General features: G+C 45.7%; 1 protein-coding gene across 2 annotated transcripts in view; it reads left to right on the forward strand.

The window, feature by feature from the left end:
- Window positions 1-21,320: 21,320 nt before the first annotated feature.
- Window positions 21,321-26,678, forward strand: part of FBXW4 (F-box and WD repeat domain containing 4) — a 126,810-nt gene continuing 121,452 nt past the window's right edge. Inside the window, exon 1 of one of the 2 annotated variants that reach the window (XM_069979037.1) lies at window positions 21,321-21,690. In XM_069979037.1, the coding sequence (XP_069835138.1) occupies window positions 21,500-21,690 (191 nt within the window). In that variant the 5' untranslated portion in view covers window positions 21,321-21,499. The remainder of the gene's footprint in view (window positions 21,691-26,678) is intronic. The other variant, XM_069979036.1, reaches the window with a different exon arrangement.

Consider the following 26,678-nt stretch of genomic DNA (forward strand, 5'->3'; position numbering starts at 1 on the left):
AGATAGATAGATAATAGGTAGGTATATAGATAGATAGATAGATAGATAGATAGATAGATAGATCATAGGTAGATAGATAGATAGATACATACATAGATAATAGGTAGGTAGATAGATAGATAATAGGTAGATAGATAATAGGTAGGTAGATAGATAGATAGATAGATAGATAGCAGAAAAAAGAGCTTAAAATATCACTTTTCTTAATACTTGTTTAAAAGTTCAAAAAATAAACCAAAATGAATAAAAAAAGTATATCAAGCAGCCATCACAAATGATATGCGTTTCTTTGGAGTTAGGTACTTATTCACATTAGTGGTATGCATTTTGTTGAATTGCTTGTGTGTCCCTTTCAGTAGTTTCTAATTCATATACATCATGCAGTTCATTTCACATTTTGTTAGACCTGTAATAAAAGGAGCGGCCACCCTGTCCCTACACACCACAACTGCGGCAAGGCCCCTGAAGATTTACCACTGATGAAACGCGTAGGACCATCTGGTATAAAATCTAAGGGGCTTCCAAGCATATAAATGCAAGATAAAGGGAATTACATATCTTCAGTTTTCCCTTATTACAGGTCTAACAAAATGTGAAATGAACTTCATGGTGTATATGAACTAGAAACTACTGAAAGGGACACACAAGCAATTCAACAAAACGCATACCACTAAGGCTAGGTTCACACTGCGTTTTCAGCATCCGTTTAACGGATCCGTTTTTTTTAACGTCCAGAAAAATAGGGTCAGCAACGTTTTTTGGTCCGTTTTGGTCCGTCAAAAAAAACGGATCCGTTTTTTTTTATAATGGAAGTCAATGGAAAAACGGATGCACACAAATGAATCCGTTTTTCATGCGTTTTTTTGCAAAAAACGGATGCGTTAAACGGATGCTAAAAACGCAGTGTGAACCTAGCCTAATGTGAATAAGTATCTAACTACAACGAAATGCATATCATTAGTGTGAATAAGTTTAATAATAGGACAGTGCAATTTAAGAAGAAACTAAACTTAAGTTTACACTATTTGTGACCTTTTACACGAGGTTCCCATAGAGCCAGTGGTGATGGCTGCTTGATATAGTTATTTATTCATTTTGGTTTCTTTTTAGAACTTTTAAACAAGTATTAATAAAAGTGATATGTTTAGCTCTTTTTTTCTACTCAGTAAGATACATACTAAATAAAGAGGCTATACGGACAAAAAAAAATATTGATTGTCTCAAGAAACTAGATAGATAGATAGATAGATAGATAGATAGATAGATAGATAGATAGATAATAGATAAATACAAATTGTTATAATATTTTTAAACTAAATTAAAAAAAAGTTAAAGAAAATATATTTTTATTTTCATGTCACTGTGCTGGGACCAGGGCTTGAGCAGCCCTGTAGTTCAAATTACAGCCATTGGTGGCAGCAAAGGATCTGTGTACCCCCTTCCTCCTGCCACTAAGTTAAATATTACTTTTTTTTTTTTTTGTACAACTTTATAGGGGTTAGACTATGTTCCTACAATGTTTTTTTGTCCTGTCTATTAAATTTTAAAATCAGGTCCCTCATTTTACTGTTTGGCCGCCTGTTGGCACATTATTCTTGTTTAGGTGGTCTAATTGTCCTTTGGATGTGTTTTTAAATAAAAAGTTTAATATATTTAATAGTAAAGGACACTGAAAGGATGTTGAAAAAAGAAAAACTGTGGGTAAACAACTCAAAAATAACGTCCAGTGTTTGTAAAAGACGTCCGAAAATAATTGTCATGATCATTATTTTGATGTCCACACAGACAACATCCGTTATTTAATACACTATGCACATTGGATGTCCGTCATTTCATTGTCTTCAATACATTGCATTGAGGACAATTAAAATGCGGTAATAACTTGTACTTAGCGTGAACATACACTTTATAAAAATTTTTAAAAGGCTAACTACCATCTTTAGTGGGCAGCAGGATACACTGTCAAAATCTTGCCGCCACACTTCCGATGCAGATGCGTGCCGGAGAGACAATTGTTCTGGCAGTTGACTGCATTGTATACAATGGCACTGCCAGAAGAAATCCATCTCTGGCACATGCCTGCATCGGGAGCATGGTGGCAGGATTTTGACAGTGTATCGTGCTGGCTGCTAAAGATGATAGGTACACTTTTTTTAAAAAAAAAAAGGTAGACATTGGCAGGAAATCCACGAATACTTACAAAATTGTTACAATTTCCCATTAGGTGGGTCCAGGAATGGGATTATTGATCCCTGATGTGGACGACTTGTCTGTTAATGATCTTACAATTATTATATATGTTCTGCTAGTGGTTAGGAATAGTATCGCCCAAAACTGGCAAAGCGACAAAATTCCCACTTAAGCAGAGGTTATTGCCAAAGTCCAATGTAATTTTGTGATGGAACGCATGATCACTTATAAACTTGGGAATATCAGCAAATTTCGTCAAAACTGATCTAGATGGACACTAGGAGGTCTAGTCAGAAATGGACAACAGTAAGGTGGGAGGGCTGTACTTACTCATGTTGAGCAAAGGAGGTATAGTTACATTATACATAGGATGAGTAAGAATTGAAAGAATTCAGTTCTTGTCTCAATTATTGTATGTTCATGTTATGTTAAATTTGTTAAATAAGTAGGTATTGTGCAGGGATGCTGTTGCTCAATGCTTTCTGAAGTCTATTTCTGTATCCCCCTGACTACATTGTAATTGCTTTGCACTCTATCTGGGTGCGCTATTTTCAGTCCTTCACAACACCTGTCTTGCAGGACACATTTTATTGATCTGTGTTTATTTTGTAATTGTAATAAATTCCAATAAAAATTTGTCGTAAATGTATTTTTTTATTTTTTTTAAATTTGCTGGAATACTCCTTTAACTTTGAATACTGGGCAGTTATAAGTGGATATACCATTTTCATTATTTACACAAACGTGTGCAATTGGCTTGGACACTTTGGGCAACAGGTATGAATGCTAGTGCTTTGCTGATTATATTCAGACATTAGACCAAAAATCATAGGATTCCTATAATAACAAACAATACAATGTTGTACAGTAGTTACCTTGTAGACATTTCAGCAGACAACAGAGCACCATTCCTTAAACCAGAAGGTGCAGTTGCCAGATCTATTACAATGGGGCTTCATTCTATAGTTTAGATGCATTTAAATTATATTTTTTTTCTTCATTGTTCTGTAGACATTGCTTTCAAAGCAATTTGAAAGATGGCTCTATAGTTTAAATTTATGGCTTCCATTAATCTTAAGGCTGGGTTCACACTATGTATATTTGAGGCTGTATTTGGTCCTCATGTCAGGTCCTCATAGCAACCAAAACCAGGAGTGGATTGAAAACACAGAAAGGATCTGTTCACACAATGTTGAAATTGAGTGGATGGCCGCCATATAACAGTAAATAACGGCCATTATTTCAATACCACAGCCGTTGTTTTAAAATAACAGCAAATATTTGCCATTAAATGGCGGCCATCCACTCAATTACAACATTATGTGAACAGAGCCTTTCTGTGTTTTCAATCCACTCCTGGTTTTGGTTGCTATACAGCCTCACAAATACAGCCTCAAATATACATAGTGTGAACCCAGCTTAAAGGAGAAGTCCGGGCAAAGCTATTTTTTTAACAAGGGCTAAGGAGGAGGATAAAAGGATAACATGCTCTTACTTTCCCTACTTCAGCACTGGTGGCCGCATACTGCTGCTTGGGTCCCGGCTGCTTCCTGGTCTGAGCGAGGACCCAGGTCGTGATGAGTGTGGTCCACTCAGCCTGTCAGTGGCTGGAGCAGGGGAGGTAAGACCACATTATTTCTTTTATTCTCTTCCTCCCCCGCACTTGTTAAAAAATAATATTAATCCTACCGGTAAGACGTTTTCTCCGAAACCTTTACGACGGCACCACAGGAGTTAACTCATGCCCTAGGGACAGGAAAAGCACAAACACGAGAGGTTAAAAGCCCCTCCCCTTCCCACTAGCACTAACGCATTATAACAATTTCTGAGCACCACGTGAGTATTGTATTCAGCAATACAATATAGGGAGGGATGTTGGTGCCGTCGTGAAGTTTTCGGAGAAAACGTCTTACCGGTAAGACTAATACTATTTTCTCCCCTCACCTTCACGAAGGCACCACAGGGGAGATACCAACAATTTCCTTGGGGGGGGGCACAACCTGAAGACCTTTCTTACTTAAACCTAAAACCAGGTCTTCACTGAGCTGAACTGCCGACTGTGATGCATGGCAATAGTAGTAGACCAGGTGATAGCTCTGCAATCTGATCTAAAGATGTGTAATTAGCCTATTACACGGGTCGTTTAGAGGAGCAAACGAGCGCTCTCAGCGCTCGTTTGCTCCTCGTTCCCCGCTCGCTGCTGCCGCTATTCAACGCGGCTGCAGCGAGCAAGTGAGTGCGGGAGGGGGCGGCGGGGAGCTGCGGGGGGGCTGCCCGGGGGGTCGCTGATCGTCCGGGCAGCCCATAGGATATAGCAGCGTCTGCTGCCGACGCTCCTATTCAATGGAGTGACGGCAGCAGATCGCTGCTATATCAGTCGCTTGTTTTTCAACATGTTGAAAAACACGCGACTGCAACGATCAGCCGACATGAATGATGTCGGCTGATCGTTGCACTCTATTCCACGGGACGATTATCGTCCGTAGCGGCCGGTATCGGCCAAATACGAACGATAATCGTTCCGTGGAATAGGGCCTTAAGCCTTCTCCGCCCAAGAAGTGAATACAGCCCTGAATGAAAGGCCCTTGATCAATAAGGATAAAGGTAAGTCCTATACCTATGCTTCCATACAGCATTCCTGATTCCACAAGCTAGAAACTGCTGGAAACCTCTTCAGTATATTCTTCCTCTGGAATTGAATGAAGATCAACCTGATCTTTTCCTCCAGGTGTTACAGGATTCCAGGAACTATATTACCGCTTCCCTACGGTCCAGGAATAAAGTTTCCATCCTTAATCATGTTTGGAGTTGTTACAGAATGGTCATAAAACAACGAAAGATGATACCACCGTGGAACAAATCAGGATCGGTATGACACTATTCTGTCCCTCTGGAAAAGACAGGGTCACAGATAGTCAGTGTGCGGGTCTCCGATTCGTCTTATCTAAGATTATGGTCACAGGAAGACAGTCTTGTAGAACAGGAACTTGAGGCTGTACTCCAAAATAGGTTTGGAAGGAAGACGATTAAGGTCTTCAAGTACAATGTTAAAATCCCAAGGAGAAAGTCGATTTAAAGTAGGATTCCTGTTTAAAAGCGTTCCTCATAAGATCTAAACACATCTATGATTCATGATGATATAATGATAAATAGCAGATGATATATGATATAATGATAAATAGCAGATGATATATGATATAATGATAAATAGCAGGTGATATATGATATAATGATAAATAGCAGATAAGGTTGCAACATGCACCTTAAGACTTGAGACCTTCAGATATATCCTAGAAGAGAAAGGCCTCCTATTCTTCTAGACTGTAGAAATCACAGACTCAGAGAGGCCTCTGCTCCTTAACATAGACTCAGGATTCAGGTCGACATCTTGAGTCTTGACAGATCCAGACTGAATTGGTCCCTGATGATGTAGAAAGCGAAGGCTCAAATCCAAAAGTGCCCCAGAGAAAAAAAAAGAACCTAGAGAGCTCCAGGACCCGTCTCCGCACAAGGCCTAACCATACCTTCTGGCCGAAATGGTACCAGATAATGACAGCTGTTTCCCCTGTCAGGATTTCCTGTAGTGTCCCAGGAATGAGCCAAAGATAGAGAAATGTATACAAGACTGAAAATCAAGGCTGTTCAAGTACATCCACAGCCACCAGATTGTCTCTCGGAAAGAACTTCTATACCTCCTTGTTCTGACAAATCTGTGAACAAATTAGAGGCAGACCCAATTGAGGAAGAAAATCTGGACCTTCCTCCTTGAGACACCCTTCACTCATGAGAATGGATTGACTGCTACGATAAACCATAAATATGTCGCTCCCCTAGAAGAAGATCCAATCTGAATGGACTGAAGCGGATTCTGCTCTGCACTGTCCTGGTGTCTCAGATGTGCCACAGTGGTACTGTTGTCCAATAGGATGTAATTGTTATTCCAGATATTCTTTGCCTGCTGTAAGGCAACCTGACTGCCTGCATTTCTTTAAGGCCTGAGGACCTTGCTGCTGTCCTTGGAGACAGCTGCAACTGGCCAACGTCTGTGACTAATCTTATCCTAGGAAGAGGGATCTAAAGAAACCCCCATCTTCAAGTAAGCAGTGTAGGCCAACAGATAGAGACCACCAGACCTGTGGAGAAAAGGATTGTCAGGGCTGCGGCGGCGACCCCCTCACCTTGTCCTGCAGCCGCCGGTGTCCACATGCAGGGTCCCGGCGCTGCTGCCACTTCGGCCCCTGGGGGCGCCTCCTAGGGCGCCCGCACGCCGGCTGTCTCAGAGTTAAAGGGGCAGTCCGTCCCTAATTGGTTCCTGCTCGCACTCTCCTATAAATTCCAGCCCTGTCCCACCACAGGTGTTGGAGCCTCTACATGCTTCCCATAGCGTTTGGCTCAGCTCCCTGTTGTTCCTGACCTCAGTCCTTGTTCCTAGTTCCTGTCCGCTGTCCCGGTCCCTAGCTCCTGTCCGCTGCTTAACCCGTTGTTTCCTGAGTTCTGTCTGCCACCTGCGGTTACACCTACAGACCTCTGCCTGCACTATCTTCTGCCTACTGCTCCTGCCACGCCTCGCCTGCTGTCACTAGCAACCAAGCCAGGGGTAGCGACCTGGGGGTCGCCTGCAGCAACAAATCCATCCCGCCTTGCGGCGGGCTCTGGTGAAAACCAGCGGCCCCCTTAGTCTCCGCTCCCTGGTGCGGTTAGTGCCATTGCTAGTGACGGTTCAGTGGATCCACGACTCCAGGCGTTACAAGGATACCTGTGTCTGATTCAGAATGACAAGTTTCTTAGTTTATTACAGTAAGAATCTGGAATGAGTCTGATTCTAAGGTGCCACTGGAAAATAAGTGGTTATGGATTCCAAATGGACATGGTCCTCAAGTGTAAACAGGCCTCCTACATTTAGAAGAGTCTGGTCTTCTCCATCAGGGATACTTAATCTGAGGGGAAAGAGGACATTATTACCTTGGAATCTGGAGAATCCCCAAATATATTTTGAGTGTCTGGGTTGAGATCAGATTTCTGATTGTTTATCGGCCACCCCCAGAAGTGAAGATCATCACTGGCTGCCGTTATATTCTGAACAGCTTCTATGCGGAATCTGTCAAAGGAAGAAAACTCGACCAGACAGGCGGAAATATTTATCCCAAACCGATGAAGGTAGGGAATAACCCCGCCCCCCCCCCCCCCCATAAACTAGAGAAGAAGCAAAAGGGTTGAGGAAATCCCGAAGGAGAAAGAGCTGAATTGATAATGCTGGACATAACTGCCCATGCAACCCGCAACTAAAGACAAGAGTTAAAACATAGTACAAGCATCTCTTTAAGTCGATTAACACCATCATAGCATCCTATGGATTAAGTGGAGTAGTCGACTACATGGATTCCATCTAGAATCCTCTGTATCAGACAAATTTGATGGGTTTTCGGTTCATACTAAGCCTATATATTCCATTTAGTTACTAAATAAGGAACAACTGAAAAGTACCCCTTCCCTAACCCTGGCACTGAGACAGAGGTCACAACACAGGGCATTATCAGCTTCTAGACACTGTAGAAGAGCCCAGCCAGTACTATACAAAACTGACCCCTAGCAGACTTTAGTTGGCACACTTACCACCAGCAGTGGCAACAGCAGGATTCCTCATAGGAGAGGAAGTGGATCAGACCTCAGAAGATGGATGCAACATAACTCAGATTTTCAAAACTTGACGCACGGCGTCCTCAGAAGACCGAAGTTCTGCCTCTTCCTGCATGTGGCTTCAGCACCCCCCCACAGAAGGCACCGCTGAAAGACTAGGCCTCAGGCCTCACCTCCGCCAAACGCCCAGACATTGCGGCCGCAAACACCCGACCACTAGGCAGCAGCGCCTGCCACAGCATGACTGGTCCCGTGACGCGCGCATACAAAGGAGAGGTCCAGAGGCCGCAGCAACGAAAAACTCTCGGCACGCCCCCACCATGTAAGGGATGGCGTGAGAACCAGCGGGCCATCCCTAATCCCAGATCCGAAGATCAGCCAGCCGCATCCCTGGGAAGGAAGGAGGTTAAACCCTTATCGATTCCTGCTGGTAAGGGGAAAATAAATCTTCAAACGGGGGGGATCTTCTCATCTTCACCACTCACCTCTCGTGCCTGCCCTACAGGGACAGGAAAAGCACTGGTGCTAGTGGGAAGGGGAGGGGCTTTTAACCGCTCATGTTTGTGCTTTTCCTGTCTCTAGGGCATGAGTTATCTCCTGTGGTGCCGTTGTGAAGGTGAGGGGAGAAAAATAGCTTTGTCCGGACTGTGCAAACCATCATAAGCCATATATTTAAAGTGTATTGTTACTTTTAAAAACAATTTTAAAAACCTGTATGTGTTTGTTACATTAATTTTTCAGGGCAGTCACAGGATGATTTTTAGACAACTCCATGGGGAACTCACTAAGTACTCACACCTGGATTTCCTGTCCCTGGCCACGGCGGTCCCACTGTGGTCCCAGCCAGTGATTGGCTGAGCGGCCTGTCAGCTCAGACAGGCCACTCTAAAGCTGGAGTGCGCGGGACCCGGGGAGAAGAAGACCGCAAAAGGAGCCCCGCAGCCTGGACAGGAAATGTAAATCGTCAGTCACCGGCCACGCAGCCCTAATACATATAGCGATGCGAGGTCGGCGCCCTACAATTATAGGTTTAAACCTATATCAACGATCAACCGATGATCGTTGTCAACGGCTGATCATTGTATTTATTCCATGGAGCGATAATCTGCCGAATCGGGCCGTAGAATAGGCCCCTAAGTCACAAATCCACCTCTGTTGATGGCAAAGAGCACAATTGACAAAGACCTAAGCTTTTTATATATACATTCTCACAAGGTATAGAATAAAGCATGGGACATTGAAAAATCAATCTTGGTATTATGTACTTCACTAGGGATACACATTTTTCAAAATAATAAAAGTATCATTAGCCCTATTTTCCAACTCTTCTGCATTGTCATAGTAGGATATGATCTAACAGGACCGGCCATCCACAAGGCCAACCAAAGGGGAAAGTGTCCCACTTAAAGTTATACCTGACGCCGGCAGCTGCTATTACTGGTTTACATACGTCAACATGACACCAATTTCTCTTGAAGTTTCGGAGAGGAAATAATTAAAGGGAAGTTATAAGAAATGAACTCAATGTATATATAGTAATGGATAGAATGACTCTGTGCACTATACGACTACAGGGTAAAAACATACATAAAACATATAAAAGTCAACATAAACGTCACTGACATCAGCGTTACAAGCCGAATTCTCAGATCACAGTGGAGGGAAAACAAGTGGCCAACCAGCATATATTTCTTTTTCAAGTGGAATTGTATAACAAAATACTAGGAGGGTGTAGCTACATTTTTAGGCCTTGCAGTTTTAAAACATTTTGAAAGGAAATAGTTCTTAGCTTCACAGCCAGCCTATAGCAACAGCTGTGAGACTACTTATTTCTTCAAAATGATCTTTCAAGCAGACACCTGAAAAATAAATGTACCAGGATAGACACATTACTTCATTTAAAAGTCCCCCAGATGTAAAAGTATATGAAATGGAATGCAAGGCATGCAAATCACAATCTATCTCATGGTGGTATGAAAATTCTTTAAGATAAACTTGTGGGGGCAGCAGACCTGCTATACTCTTCTAGTAGTTAAATTCTTGGCATTATCTTTAATTATGTGCTATGAAGTCTTGCAATAAAAATATGGTGAGTATTACGGGTTTTTGAAGACTAATTTAAACTGAAGAAAAGTAAAGGGCTTATCCAAGAAAAGCAGATGAAGGCAGACGGCCGATTGCCCCCTGTTTATTTTGAGCTTTTAGAGAAGATACGTAAAAGGCAGAATGAAGGAGCAGAGGCATAGCTGTAAGGGGGGCAGAGGTATAGCTGTAAGGGGGGCAGAGGTATAGCTGTAAGGGGGGGCAGAGGTATAGCTGTAAGGGCGGCAGAGGTATAGCTGTAAGGGGGGGGGCAGAGGCATAGCTGTAAGGGGGGGCAGGGGCATAGCTGTAAGGGCGGCAGAGGTATAGCTGTAAGGGGGTAAGAGGGCCTAGATGTAAGGGGGGCAGAGGCAAAGCTGTAAGGGGGGCAGAGGTATAGCTGTAAGGGGGGCAGGGACATAGCTGTAAGGGGGGGCAGAGGCATAGCTGTAAGGGGGGGCAGAGGCATAGCTGTAAGGGGGGGCAGGGGCATAGCTATAAGGGGGGCAGAGGTATAGCTGTAAGGGGGGGCAGAGGTATAGCTGTAAGGGGGGGCAGAGGCAGAGCTGTAAGGGGGGGCAGGGGCATAGCTGTAAGGGGGGCAGAGGTATAGCTGTAAGGGGGTAAGAGGCCTAGATGTAAGGGGGGCAGAGGCAAAGTTGTAAGGGGGGCAGAGGAATAGCTGTAAGGGGGGTCAGAGATATAGCTGTAAGGGGGGGCAGAGGCATAGCTGTAAGGGGGGGCAGAGGCATAGCTATAAGGGGGGGGCAGAGGTATAGCTGTAAGGGGGGCAGGGACATAGCTGTAAGGGGGGCAGAGGTATAGCTGTAAGGGGGGGCAGAGGTATAGCTGTAAGGGGGGCAGAGGCATAGCTATAAGGGGGGGGGCAGGGGCATAGCTGTAAGGGGGGCAGAGGCATAACTGTAAGGGGGCAGGGGCATAGCTGTAAGGGGGGCAGAGGTATAGCTGTAAGGGGGGCAGGGACATAGCTGTAAGGGGGGCAGAGGTATAGCTGTAAGGGGGGGCAGGGGCATAGCTGTAAGGGGGGCAGAGGTATAGCTGTAAGGGGGGGCAGGGGCATAGCTGTAAGGGGGGGCAGGGGCATAGCTGTAAGGGGGGCAGAGGTATAGCTGTAAGGGGGGCAGGGACATAGCTGTAAGGGGGGGCAGAGGTAAAGCTGTAAGGGGAGCAGAGGCATAGCTGTAAGGTGGCAGAAGCATAGCTGTAAGGGGGGCAGAGGTATAGCTGTAAGGGGGGCAGGGACATAGCTGTAATGGGGGGGGGAGCAGAGGTATAGCTGTAAGGGGGGCAGGGACATAGCTGTAAGGGGGGGGGCAGAGGTATAGCTGTAAGGGGGGCAGGGACATAGCTGTAAAGGGGCAGAGGCATAGCTGTAAGAGGGGCAGAGGCTTAGCTGTAAGGGGAGCAGAGGTATAGCTGTAAGGGGGGCAGAGGCATAGCTGTAAGAGGGGCAGAGGCTTAGCTGTAAGGGGAGCAGAGGTATAGCTGTAAGGGGGGCAGAGGCATAGCTGTAAGGGGGCAGAGGCATAGCTGTAAGGGGGGGCAGAGGCATAGCTGTAAGGGGGGGGGCAGAGGCATAGCTGTAAAAGGAGCAGAGGCATAGCTGTAAGAGGGGCAGAGGCTTAGCTGTAAGGGGAGCAGAGGTATAGCTGTAAGGGGGGCAGAGGCATAGCTGTAAGGGGGCAGAGGCATAGCTGTAAGGGGGGGGCAGAGGCATAGCTGTAAGGGGGGGGGCAGAGGCATAGCTGTAAGGGGGGGGGGCAGAGGCATAGCTGTAAGGGGGGGGGCAGAGGCATAGCTGTAAGGCGGGCAGAGGCATAGCTGTAAGGGGGGGGCAGAGGCATAGCTGTAAGGGGGGGGGGCAGAGGTATAGCTGTAAGGGGGGGGGAGCAGAGGCATAGCTGTAAGGGGGGGGGGCAGAGGCATAGCTGTAAGGCGGGCAGAGGCATAGCTGTAAGGGGGGCAGAGGCATAGCTGTAAGGGGGGGGCAGAGGTATAGCTGTAAGGGGGGCAGAGGCATAGCTGTAAGGGGGGGCAGAGGCATAGCTGTAAGGGGGGCAGAGGCATAGCTGTAAGGGGGGCAGAGGCATAGCTGTAAGGGGGGGGGGGCAGAGGCATAGCTGTAAAAGGAGCAGAGGCATAGCTGTAAGGCGGGCAGAGGTATAGCATAGAAGTTGCATCCATCTTTGCCACCTATTATAAATGAGACATGGTAATTGGGGGGAGGGCGGATTACAGAGTTTGCACTTGGCCTCCATGAAGTCACTTATATACATGTACCATTTAGAATGAGAACACCCAGGGTTAAAATGAGACTCCAGGCATTGCAGTGATATGAATGATAATAGGGCTATACTATATATATTTTATACTTTAACATAGACATCTGATTTTCTATTTGAAATTTAAATTTTTAACCATTTTTCCTCCTGGGCGGAGCTTAGCTGGTGTCTGACGGTAGGGACCTGTCAAGTGATCGGAGCACTACATAAGGGTGTAGTGTCTACCCTATTTTTTTTAACAAGGGAAATGTGAGTCAGAGTTTTGTCGGCATGGAAAATTTGTGTCATGTTCACACAACTGTGTTCAAGCCGGGTCAGCAGATACAGAACCGTTTTATTCATATAAATGTCTCTGTATTGATTTTCTTTTTTTTTAGCGGTTTCTTCCAAATTATACAAGTGATGAATTTAAAAGTGGGATCAATTAAACTTGTTCCAATCTATAAAAAGCTTTGTATAACTCTCCACCGGAGCTGCAATACTGTACACAAACCGAGGACAGATGTAGCACTGTTTCTGTATGAATGTAGGAAAACAGCTGTTTTTCTATTCTGTGATCATGCAATAGTGAAAATTTTCTGCATGCAATGGTGTTACGGCCGCGGCGGCGTCCCGCGTTCCGGGCCGCCGCCGCGACCGCTACCTGCCCTATGCAGCAGCCGGTGTCCATAGTCGGGGACCCGGCGCTGCTGTCACCTCGGCCCCGGGGGGCGCCTCACCTCTCCACGCTCCTGTCTCCCGCTGTGCCGGCCGGCGCGCGCGTCCCCGCCTCCTCGGGCGCGCGCGCGCCGGCTGTCTCAGATTTAAAGGGGCAGTGCGCTCCTAATTGGTAGTTGCACCCAATCACTCCCCTATAAATCCCAGCATGCCCTGTCCTTAGTGTTGGAGCCTCTACATGCTTCCCATAGCGTTTGGCCCAGCCCCTGTTGTTCCTGAGTCCTATCTGTTACCTGGTCCCAGTCCCTGTTCCTGAGTCCTATCCGTTACCCGGTCCCTAGTCCCTGTTCCTGGTTCCTGTTTCCCAGTCACTCCATCTGTTCCTGCGTTCAGCCTGTCACGTGCGCTCTCACCTGCAGACCTTTGCCAGTGCCATCTCCTGCCTACTGCTCCTGCCACGCCTCGCCTGCCGTCACCAGCAACCAAGCCAGGGGTAGCGACCTGGGGGTCGCCTGCCGCAGCAAGTCCATCCCGCCTTGCGGCGGGCTCTGGTGAAAACCAGCGGCCCCTTAGACTCCGCTCCCTGGTGAGGTTTGTGCCATCGCTGGTGCCGGTCCAGTGGATCCACTACTCCAGGCGTTACAGTAGGCTCCAACCATGGATCCCGGCGAGGTGCCAGATCTCCGTGACGTCGCCAGAGTGGTCGCGCAACAGGCTCAACAAATCCAGAAACAGTCACAGCAGATCCAGCAACTCACTGCCGCCTTACAGCAGCAGACTACTGCCCAGCGCACACCATCTCCTGACGCTGCTTCTTCACTCCGACTGGCCCTCCCAAGCAAGTACTCTGGGGACTCTAAGTTGTGCAGAGGATTCCTGACTCAGTGCACCATGCACATTGAACTTTTGAGTAGTCAGTTTTCCACCGAGCGCTCTAAAGTGGCTTTCATCATCAGCCTATTAGAGGGTAGAGCCCTGGCCTGGGCCACGCCACTGTGGGACCGTGATGATCCTGTGGCTGCCAATCTCCGGGCCTTCCTATTCGAGTTTCGCTCCGTCTTTGAGGAACCTGCCCGTGCTTCTTCGGCCGAGACTGCTCTCCTCAACCTCTCTCAAGGCAGCTCCTCTGTCGGTGACTACGCCATCCAGTTCCGCACCCTGGCAGCTGAATTGGACTGGAACGAGGCCGCCCTGTTGGCCACCTTCAAGAAGGGCCTGTCTAGTCGAGTGAGAGACGTGCTCGCTGCCCGAGACCTGCCTACCTCCCTGAACGAACTCATTCTACTGGCCACCCGAGTTGATACTCGTTTTTCGGAGAGGGAGGAGGAGGTTCGGCATGAACATTTACTAACCCATTCTCGTCGCCACCCCCAGCTGGCGCCGGTTTTCCAGAATCCTGACCTTCCGATGTCCCAGCCCTCTCCTGAGATTCCTATGCAGGTGGAACGGGCTCACCTGACGCCTGATGAAAGAATCCGGCGCCTGGAGCAGAATCTCTGTCTCTATTGCGGTGGTTCCGATCACTTCCGGCTGGGATGTTCCCTACGTCCCCAAACATCCGGAGGACGCTCGCACCTAGGTCCGGTGGGACAGGTGTCCCTAGGTGCGAATGCCACCATTCCAAGTCTGTCTATGCCTGTTTCCATCCGGACTCCCTCAGGACAAAATCATCAGACTACTGCCTTCCTCGATTCTGGCTCAGCAGGCAGTTTTATTGCGGCAACATTGGTCCAAAGATGGCGGCTACCCGTGACCCGACTAGCCAGGCCCCTGACTATCTCCTCGGTCACGGGCGAAATTCTTACCGACCGTGTGTACTACCAGACCGCATCTTTAGTCCTCCAGGTGGGTCCTTCACATCAAGAAGAGATATCCTTCTACGTCCTGCCCCATTCTTCCCCCGCGGTCCTCCTGGGACTCCCGTGGCTACAAGAACATGCCCCTCAGCTGGACTGGAGAACCGGGGAGATTCTCAGTTGGGGTCAGGACTGTTCCCACCAGTGTCTCAAGTCACCTCAGACCAAGTGTATTATGTCATTTCCTGTCCCGGCCAAGCCTCTATCCGGCCTACCGGCAGAAGACCAAGACTCGGCGGATGCCTTCTCTGCCGAGGTGTACCCTCTCCCCGTACCCAAGACTAAGGTCGTGTCCTCTCACCACCGGAAGAACTTACAGAAGGTCCCTTGCCACGTTATACCGCCTGATCGCCTAGTACCAGTCGTCACCTCCACTCTTCAGAGAGTACCCCCCGGAAAGACTCATGTCCACCCTGCGCTTCGAAGAGGTATTTTGAACTGGGGACATTCCTCGTTGGAGGCCGGGCACCCGGGAGTCCGTAAGACCGGCCAACGGATCTCTCGCCACTACTGGTGGCCCAGCCTATCCCAAGATGTCAAAGACTTTGTGGCTTCCTGTGCCATTTGCAGGCAAGAAAGAGGGGGAGGCCAAAGGGGGGGGGTACTGTTACGGCCGCGGCGGCGTCCCGCGTTCCGGGCCGCCGCCGCGACCGCTACCTGCCCTATGCAGCAGCCGGTGTCCATAGTCGGGGACCCGGCGCTGCTGTCACCTCGGCCCCGGGGGGCGCCTCACCTCTCCACGCTCCTGTCTCCCGCTGTGCCGGCCGGCGCGCGCGTCCCCGCCTCCTAGGGCGCGCGCGCGCCGGCTGTCTCAGATTTAAAGGGGCAGTGCGCTCCTAATTGGTAGTTGCACCCAATCACTCCCCTATAAATCCCAGCATGCCCTGTCCTTAGTGTTGGAGCCTCTACATGCTTCCCATAGCGTTTGGCCCAGCCCCTGTTGTTCCTGAGTCCTATCTGTTACCTGGTCCCAGTCCCTGTTCCTGAGTCCTATCCGTTACCCGGTCCCTAGTCCCTGTTCCTGGTTCCTGTTTCCCAGTCACTCCATCTGTTCCTGCGTTCAGCCTGTCACGTGCGCTCTCACCTGCAGACCTTTGCCAGTGCCATCTCCTGCCTACTGCTCCTGCCACGCCTCGCCTGCCGTCACCAGCAACCAAGCCAGGGGTAGCGACCTGGGGGTCGCCTGCCGCAGCAAGTCCATCCCGCCTTGCGGCGGGCTCTGGTGAAAACCAGCGGCCCCTTAGACTCCGCTCCCTGGTGAGGTTTGTGCCATCGCTGGTGCCGGTCCAGTGGATCCACTACTCCAGGCGTTACAAATGGGGCCTTAGTAAACCCCCCTCCCTTTTTTTAATTTTTTAATTTTACACATTGGTGCTGGCACGGGGATCCCAGTGGCATGGTCTGTTCTTTTGCAGTGCACTGGTCGGGCTCTATACACTGGGGGCAGGCCTGCAGCCCCGCTGTGTTACCATATCCCCTCTTCTCTGTGATGCGGCTCCATTGGAGTCAATATTAAAGGTCTGTTAAAGAGGGACTGATGATAGAAAAATTGTTTTTACATCAACTGCTACCAGAAGGTTATATATACAATTATTTCTATCTAAAAATCTCTCAAGTACTTATCAGCTGCTGTATTGGTGTATTCTTTCCAGTCTGACACATTGCTCTATGCTGCCACCTCTGCCATGTCAGGGACTGCCAGAGCAGTAAAAATCACCATAGCAAACCTAGCCTGCTTTGGACAGTTCCTGACATGGACAGAGCTGGCAGCAGAGAGCACTGTGTCAGACTTTAAATAATGTACCACTTGCTGCAGGACATACAGCAGCTGATAAGTACTGGAGGACAATTTTTTTTTAATAAAAATAAATTACAAATCTATATAACTTTCTGAGTTAACAATACTCTCCAGAGTTCCTCTTTAAGCCAATCCCGGGCTGTAGTGGCGAGTCACCTCAGCAGGTGATAAGCTGAGCAAATGGACAGATGGCAGGTGGTTTTGCCATATTATATAGGATCCAAGAAAAGGTGTAACTAGAAGAAATGAGTGCATTGATTGAAATTGATTAGCAGTGGCTGCAGAAGTTGTATGCAGCCCTATGGAATCCTGGAAACATGGCTACAGCCACCGCTAATCAAATGCTGCACACTCGGGTTAAGGAGGACCCGAACATGCTCATGTTGCACTCATCTCTAGTAGCTGGTCACGTTTTGTTGCAATTCCTTGTAATGAAATCACTTCTATTAATCATTTCTTCAATAATAAATCGAGCGGAGTGATTTTTCCATATTTTCCCCTAGATTTTAAAGTTACATTTGCAGCATCAGCCACTTAATAAACTGCTCCCTTAACATAAATAGACAAAAAAAGAAAAGTACAGTATGCAGTCCCTTAAGAAATCTTACAGCCAATGGAATCTGGGTTTTATTGTCTACATTCCTTAGTCATGATATCCATGTCCTTGTGTGATACTCCTGTCATCCAGTGCACTCCTAAATTACACAGTGAGTACCCTCCAAAGGTTCCATAAAACACAACAGGGTAGCTTTTCCTTGTCCAAGTCAATATCAGACAATGATAATTATTATACTTTATTGTTATTTTTTTTAGTGATTTTACTTTAGCAACAGTAGAATTTATGACATGATTACCACAACAGGAATATGCTTCACGCTTGACATCCAGTCTTCTGTTTTACTGAACTGGAACATTTATCGTCTAGTGCTGGCAAAGACAACCATAGATCCTGGAGGGGGACAAAACCAAATAATTAAAATGTGCTAAATACTATCATTCGGGTAAATATAAATGCAAAAATAACATTAAAATGTTACGTTAGCATAAGGAAGGTGTATATGCATCATTCAACTTAGAGCTTTTTTTCCCCCTCTCAATTATCAAACTTTCCTTTATTATAACCTAAAAGGGAACTCCGGATAGGGAAAATTATTTACTATTAAACAATACATTGAAAGTTATATAGACAGGGGGAGATTTATCAAACATGGTGTAAAGTGAAACTGGGTCAGTTGCCCCTAGCAACCATCAATCAGATTCCACCTCTTATTTTCCAAAGAGTCTGTGAGGAATGAAAGGTGGAATCTGATTGGTTGCTAGGGGCAACTGGGCTAGTTTTACTTTACACCATGTTTGATAAATCTCCCCCATAGTCTCTATATATTACCATGTTTGCGCAGTTCTGCCGCACTGGTGGTTGATATTTCAGTTAGTATTGTGGTCCTCATATTGCAACCAAAACCAGGAGTGGATTGAAAACACAGAAAGGCTCTGTTCACACAATGTTGAAATTGAGTGGATGGCTGCCATTTAATGGCAAATATTTGCTGTTATTTTAAAACAACGGCTGTTATGCCTTATTCACACGTCAGTATATTTTTCCAATCCGCAAATTTCATTCAGTAACAATCCGCAAATTCAGTCCGTATTGCATCCGTAAAAAAATACGGACCCCATAGAGTTGTATTGGGTGTGTCAGTTACTGTCTGTACTAGGGCCTGTCCTTTTTTTTTTTGCGGAACGGATTGCAGCCCAGTACACAACACGGATGTGTGTATGGGTCCATTGAAATACATTGGTCCTATTTTTCTGCGGATTCGCAATTGCGGACAGGAACAGGATGTGTGAATAGGGCGTTATATTGAAATAATGGCAGTTATTTACTGTTATATGGCGGCCAGCCACTCAATTTCAACATTGTGTGAACAGAGCCTTTCTGTGTTTTTAATCCACTCCTGGTTTTGTTTGCAATATGAGGACCACAATACTGACTGAAATATACGTAGTGTGAACCCAGCCTAATTGGGTTTGTGACTTCTCCAATAGGATTAGGAACTACCATTTCTGGCATGTTTGGCCAACTGAGAGTGAAGGTCTACCAATTCTCCCCCAATAGATGATGTCTGAATAGAGAAGGTTTGGGCATGTTGGACTTTACCTGTCTGATACATTTGCTTTCTGAATGCTACTGAGATTCGGAGCGGATTATAGTGTGAAACTTGCAGGATACAGTACGTGTGGACCCTACAGCATGGACTCAGACAGCATGTTTTTACAAAAACAAAGAAACAAATAGAAATGCCAAAATGTTAATGGGGAAAATGAACATGCTACCCACATGACGTTTTTGGTTTGTCATTTTTCAGTGAAGTTTGGCATTTTTGAGTGCAGAAAGAATGTCATGTGCTACATTCAAACAGGCGTACAAATCCTGAAATCAAATTATGAAAAAAAAATTGTGACCTGTAATGAGGGGAAAAAAACAGGGAAAAATGATAATACACTTAAATAAGAAAACACCATTTTTTTTTCAGCCCGAAAAACCACTGCAAAATCTGTGTCTAAGGGGAAGCCTAAAAGATACAAGCAGATAGCATATATTACTACTGATAGAAAAATACAGTGGTACCTTGGTTTAAGAGTAACTTGGTTTAAGAGCGTTTTGGTTTAAGAGCTCACAGTTTTTTAAAATTGTGACTTGGTTTAAGAGCATTGCTTTGGTGTAAGAGCTCCCTGTACTCAGTGGGAGAGCGAGTGGCGGGGGCATGGTCTGCATAGCGTGGTCTACAGCTCTGTGCTCTGACCCAGGAAGTCTCCCTCACCTTCCACATCATAGCAGAGCCACTTCAGGCTGGGGCTTACATCAGGGGACAGGACTGTGGAGGTAATCTCTCCATGGCTGTAACCCCTCTCTCCCCGGACAGAGAGCGCTGCATGTATGTGCCCTCATCTGTCCTGCTCATTCCTTCATGCTCCCTGCAGTCTCTGTCTGCCCTTGTGTTTCCCATCCGCTCCATTACTGTACAGTAACTTATAATATCACATATTCTGCTGTTTCTGAATGTTTGTTTCATTTGTTTTACATGTTATTCAGAAGAATAAATCATTATTTTTGGGGTGTGGAACCAATTGTCTGCATTTCTATGATTTCTTATGGGAAAATATGCTTTGGTTTAAGAGTGGATTTGGATTACAAGCACGGTCACGTAATGAATTATGCTCCTAATCCAAGGCACTACTGCTGTATGCTGTAAAATACACAGAAATTCTGAGAATAGCTCCTGATTTCTGACTATTATGACCACACCTTCTTTTGCGGTTGTGGACACGGACTAGCCACATGTCCATCCTGGATTTCTGATGCTTTTTTATTTTATGTAGATTATTGGGACTGACTAGTCACTTCTTCTGACATATTAGAAACAGGCACAGAAAAATTACTTCTGTAAACAACAGTATTGCACACTTTTTTTGCACATTTTTATTTAGTAATACCTACCAAAATTGGCCTCAAAAACACTTTTCATGACCCCGATCGAAGGACTTATCCCTGGAGGAAGCTGAGACCAACAGAGACACAGCAGCCATGGGGAGGGGGTGAGTATTATATGTTTAGTATTTTTACACCACTTCCAGCCATAGAGCATATTTCAGATCCTTTGTATGTGTATGCATTTTCATGTTTATAACCAAAACCAATATTCAAATTGAAATCTACAACTTTATTTGTAAAGACTTTACACGAAAAGTATTTTCCAAAGTAAAAATATATAGAAACATATAACTATATATTAAATAATTAGTACACATCAAATAATTGTAGACATAAGCATACCCACCACACCCGCGTCTGTACTTTTAGGTATGCATGTACAGGAATGTATGTTAACAAGGTGATCTTTCCTTCATCCTCAGTATCTGTACCTTATTCCCTATGTAAATGACACAGTTTGGTGCACTGGGGGCGGGACTAGCACCCTCAGTGCACAATCTGTCCCAGCCAGCTCCTCCTAAAGAATATTCAGCCCCAGAGGGACCTCACCCAATATTTATTTGGAGGGACAGGACGACCGGGGAGGAAGGACGCCCCCAGGTCACCAAAACCCCTAATTTGCATATAGAACAAGGTGTAAATTTCCTGAAAACGACCGAGGATCAAGGTGAATAAATTTAATTTACCATCCGGGCCCCATGCACTGTAGGTTAGAGACCTTTAACCTGCTGTCAGTTTCCCTTTAAATAGCTAAAAGTACAGGTCCTGAAAGAAAAAATCTAATTTTTCCCCCTTTAGTGTGTTTTTTCAGCCGCCTTAGGTTCGTATAATGGCCCAACAAACTATGGGGGAGAGTTATCAAACCTTAGGCATAGGAACAGTGGAGCAGTTGCCCATATCAACCAATCAGATCGCCTCTTACATTTTTTTAAAAAGAAAGCTGTAACCTGATTGGTTGCTACGGGCAACTTCTGAGCTGTTCCTCCGCACAAGGTTTGCTAAATCTCCTTCTATGTGTGAACAAGGGAAGAAACTGAAGAGCCTGGACAAACACAGGAATAAGAACCATGGTTTCCTAGTTACATATAATACAGGGTATAAAAACTACTAATCAGACAGCTTGATGATCTAATGTGCCTTGTTAGGTTGCTATGGGCAACAGAATTTGCTGTGGACCTCATTGGACCATACATAAACTGAAACCTTTGCTCACAGCAACCAATCAGATCTCTTCTTTCACTATCCATCCTGAACGGACACAAGCGAAAGCTGGATTCTGATTGGTCCGCGCACCTCACCGCTCTGATCTATGTATCAGTCCGGGTGCTGCCGCCGCTGAGAGTTCCTGTTAGTCACGTGACTCGGTCAGACACTGACATGGCTCCCAGTCCCAGCTACTTGTGACCCGAGCACCAACCATGGGAGAGAAGAGAGTGCAGAGACCAGAACCCCTCCAGATCCTGCGCGCCGGGCGCCCCCTGACATGGGAGCCCATATTCTGCAGCTGCCTGAGGAGATCCTCCTGCTCGTCCTCTCCTACCTGGACGGCCGGGCGCTGGGGCGGCTCGGGCAGGTGTGCAGGAAGCTCTACCACGTCAGCTGCCGGGACGCGGTGTGGCGGAGGATAGCCCGGCGCTGCCTCAACTCCGGCTTCGTGCGGCAGGGCACAGACGTGTGAGTTACCTCTCCGCTCTCAGGCTGCGGCCTAGTCTCTGGGGAAGCTTTACGTGAACTACGTGGTTGCTAGGGCGTATCGTCACTGACTCCTGCGTGTTTTACGTAAGAAAATAGCGTACACACTGCTATTCTCAGTCTGTGTAACTCGTAGCCTGTGCAACACCACAAGGCCCAGCAACACCTGACTAACAGTGACAACTAACAGTGATAGTGTGCCCAAGCTGACTCTGCTGCTGAAGAACTACAACTCCCATCCCCTCTCAGTGCATGATAGGAGGGGTAGTTTTGCTACAGCCAGGGGACTCCTATGTCAGGATATAATTTTTATATATATTATTATTTATATAACTTTTATAACAACGCTCCGGATTATTCTGTGGCTCCTGGCTCAGCCAATCAGGACAGCTAATCGGGAGCCACAGAACAAGCTGGAGAGCGGACTGGGTAATGTATGCACTGGGGGTTGCCGCTTACATACTTGCAGTGGGATGACAAGTCCGCTGCGAGTATGTAATCCTATTGAAACTAACAGGAGGGGAATCGCAGCGGATTTTGCTGTAAATTCGCAGTGTGAATTCCCACTGCAATTCTGTTACGTGTCAAGCTACCCTTTTGATAATTGAGGCCTAAGGATATCCTGAGGCTAATGCAGGCCTAGTACTTGTCTCAACCGAGAGATTGCTACAATTTGATGACATTGTGGCAATGTTTTGTAAACTAAGCAACATTGTAGCAACCTGTACAATATTAAGTCTATAGATTGTCTGGACTGGACACAGTTGTAACAAATTCAGTATCCAATGCAGTATCAGGGTCTTTGTACATGAGAAGCCCCCATCGACTTGCTCAGGGTATTGCAGATGTATACAGCAGCATACTGACAGCGAAACCATCACATTTAATGGACTGACCACAGTGAATACAGTGCATTTCCCCAATGCATTAGTTTATGTTGTGTGGTCTGCTGTGTTTTTGAGTCCAGCAAAAAGATGTGAAAAATGGTCCAAAGTCGCCACATTTGTCCATTGAAGTCAATGTTCCTGCTGTCAGTATGCCATGGTATAGGATGGCAACCTTTTTTGTCAGGTTGCTGGTGTATATCTTAAGTGAATGTGATGTATGCATAGCCTCAGACAACCCTTTTTGTTAAGACATCAAATTTTTTCAGCTACATTTATCATGTAAGCAAGGAAAGCACCTGATGTACATGCTAAATGTCTCTATAGGGTTACATTGGGTTACGGTCAACGTAAGGAAGCCAGAAGGCTAGCGGTCACTGTCTCCTATCACCAGCCATATATTTCTCACGGTTCTGCAGTGAATCACTGACAATCACAACCTGATGGCTAGCCAGTCATTCATTTGCGTATTAGGTGTGGAGGTCTGAAACATAAGAAATGCATTGCTGGAGATCAGGAGGCAGTGTCAGCTAAGTCAGTCTTGTGATTTTCTTAAAGGGGTACTCCTGTGGAAAAAAACCTAATATGACAAAGTTATACAGATTTGTAAATTCTGTTTAAAAATCTTCCAGTACTTATCAGCTGCTGTATGTCCTGCAGGATGTGGTGTTTTGTCTCTGCTGCCACATCTGTCCATGACAGGAACTGTCCAGAGCTGTAAAAATCCCTATAGCAAACTAAGCCTGCTTTGGACAGTTCCTGACATGGACAGAGGTGGCAGCAGAGAGCATTGTGTTAGACTGGAAAGAATACATCACTTCCTGCAGGACATGCAGCAGCTGATGACTGAGATGACTGAGATTTGAGATTTGTAAGTAAAAGTAATGTATACATCTGATTTGAAAACCTTTTCTTACCCCTGTAAGTTCACCTAGTAATAGGCCCTCTTTAAGTGCATGCCACAGTCCCCTATGGCTGTCAGATGCAACATTCATTGGTGTCTCTCTGTGGCTGATGGGCAGTCAGTCACTGCGTGTATAGTGCAGGGAGGAATCAGAGACTTAAAAAGCCACAGAAGACAATATCGGTACTATATACTTACATTTGGGGCCATGGCATACATTTTGCTTTAGGACCCAAGAACTTTAAAGGAAACCAATCACATAAAAAATGCCTATTAAGCTAGGGAAATGTGCGGATACATCACCCAGCACACTTCCCATACGTGTTCCTGTCCCCATGCGTCCCTGCAATGTAAAAGTTATACACTTTGGCTGGGTTTACACTATGTTTTTGCAATCCGTTTTTTTCATCCGTACTTTGCAAATAACGGATGGAAAAAACGGGTGCATGCATGTGCATCTGTTTTGATCCGTTCTTCCATTGAATTCCATTATAAAGAAACGGATCAAATCGGATTTTTTTTTTTTTTAATGTACACAAAAACATAGTCAACCTCATTTTTGTGTCCGTTAAAAAAAAAACGGATCCATTTTGATCCGTTTTTTTAATAATGGAATTCAATGGAAAAGCGGATCAAAACGGATGCACACACTTGCATCTGTTTTTTCCATCCGTTTTTAGGGTGTGAACCCTACCTTGCTTTTATAAATTGGCGTGCCGTATGTAAATCGCCCACAACTAGTCATCTGGGCTGTGAGCCTTTTGCAAGTAGTCACTGTCCCCTGGACAGTCCTGTAATGTAATCACACCTCTCTGGGCATGAGGGGCGTTATTCAAAAAGCATCGGTACCATGACGTCATCCAGAGGCGCACCTACATTCTCATCACGCCGTACATGCGCAGTACAGCAAGTATAGCCAATTTATAAACGTAAATTTACAACTTTTACTTTGCAGGGACGCAAGGGATAGGAACATTTATGGGAAGTGTGCTGGGGGATGTATCAGCACGTTTCCCTAGCTTAATACGTATTTTGTTGTGATTGGTTCCCTCTAAACATGACCATTCCATAGATTAAGGCCACATTCACACACCTGTAGTGCAGTCCGCGACTGTGGACCGCCCTACGAATGTGCATCCTTCATTCACTTCATTCACCCTAGCGATCCGTGCCACAAAACCGGTCCGCATTACAACATGATTTTTTGCGGCATGGATCGCGGCCCCTCATACACGTACGGACGTGTGAACGGGGCCATTGAATAACATTGGTTGTTGCGGGCACGCAATTGCGGACAGAACAACAGACTTGTGAATTAGGCCTAATACTCCAGCGAGTAATCATAATAGACCATTATTATAATGTACGTGTTATAATCTGTGTATAGTGGCTGTCCTGTAATGGAAACAAGGGTGTGGGATAACACTTAATTTTATCATTGTGGCATCTATTTATAGTGACTTCTCATAGAATTGTCTGCTCCGAGTTTCTAAAACTTTCTTTCAGCAAGTGATAGAAACATGAGGGTGGAGAAAGCATAGGCAAGACACTGCTAAAAATGCTGCATTGTTTGTCTGCTCCCAAGATGGCGATAAGACATTTAAATAGAAGTTGGTGTAGTCTCCAAGTGATCGGACAGATTCCCTCTTTGGTGCCACAGCCATGATAACATTGTTACTGTACAAAGAGTGTTCTGCACTAGAAATAGTCATCGCTAGTTGTCGTCCAGCGTCAGAGATCTTTAATTCGGGCATTTTCAGTAGCTGCTTCTATCCAGGAGGTTTAACTATATGGCTTACCATAGTTCTGTCTTCACATCTCTATGACTAAAGAAGGGGTATACGGACATGGGTCTTATAATACAGTGGATGATGTTCTCCTTGGATTAGGTGTTTGCTCTGGGTCAAGGATTGGGAACCTATGCTTTCCAGGCATGATGGAAATTGTAGTTTTGCAACAGCTGGAGGTCACCCATCCCTGGTCTTGGTGTACAGAACAGGCCTGGACTTATTGTTGCATATGTCTAGGAGGTATATTAGAAAAAGTTAGAGACCATTGGGACGTGTTCACACTACAGAATTTAGTGCATATTTTGCCACATATTGTTTAATGCAGATTTGCATTTAGAAGACCTAATAAGTGACATGTCATGTTTTATGGGGCCAATCTGTGTCTAAAACCATGGCAATATCTCCAGAGGAGGCTGGAGGTATCGTTCAGTTGCAATGTACAATATAGTATGAATACTATTGATGATATGTAAAGTGCAATGAAACGTATCCAGGTTGTGTGTGATCTATTCAGTATGTATTGTTAGACAAAGGAGGAATGCCCAGATGGTGTTTTACCAGGATCATTGGACTTGAGAACTTGATGGTATGTAATTCTCCCATATAGAAGATAAAGCAGTAAATAAGTTACAGATTGGAGTGTAAAGAGATACTGCTCAGGCTGGGGAGCACAGTTGGTGTGGCATCCATACAACGCCCACTTAGTTCCACGCATGGATCTATTTCTGATTAATGTAGCGCTGTATACAAAGTAAGAACACCAAGGTGCACATACGTGCGGTTTCTCCTATCGGGAAGAGACAAGGAATCTGTAGAGAGTACATAGGAATTTATCATGGTATTGATCCTATAAGTTGTGCTGTAGGCACAGCTCTGTTGTGGGTCTTAAAGAGCGTTCACACGAACAGATTTACGAAAGATCAGTGTATGACTAACAACGATTTGTGAACTTGCTCACTCAAAGACAACGATGAACAATTTATTACTCATCTCTTGATTGGCCCAAGTGTTTACACGGGGCGATAATTGTTAAGATATGGTTGTTATACCAAAAATCTAAACGATAATTGTTGCGTGTAAACCTGGGCTGTAGAGTCTGTAAGCCGCAGCTCCAACTCCTATACCAGGGAAGTTATTTATCACACTGGCTTAGAAGCTTCTCCCTAATGTCCTACATCTTCTGAGGGAATGAGGAAGGATATAAAGCAGATTCTCCTGTGTGTGCAGTGGATGCAGCTAGTCTCCAGCCTCCATGTCCTGAACTACTCACAACTAGACTAGATGAAGCAGGTGGTCTTTTTCTGCTGACAATCTTCTATGTTTCTAACTAAATATTCACCATACAGACAGAAAAACTGCTAACAATGCCAGATACCTGTAATATAGATGTCA

This window comes from Dendropsophus ebraccatus, chromosome 8 (genome assembly GCF_027789765.1).
Source record: "Dendropsophus ebraccatus isolate aDenEbr1 chromosome 8, aDenEbr1.pat, whole genome shotgun sequence".
Classification (NCBI taxonomy): Eukaryota; Metazoa; Chordata; class Amphibia; order Anura; family Hylidae; genus Dendropsophus; species Dendropsophus ebraccatus.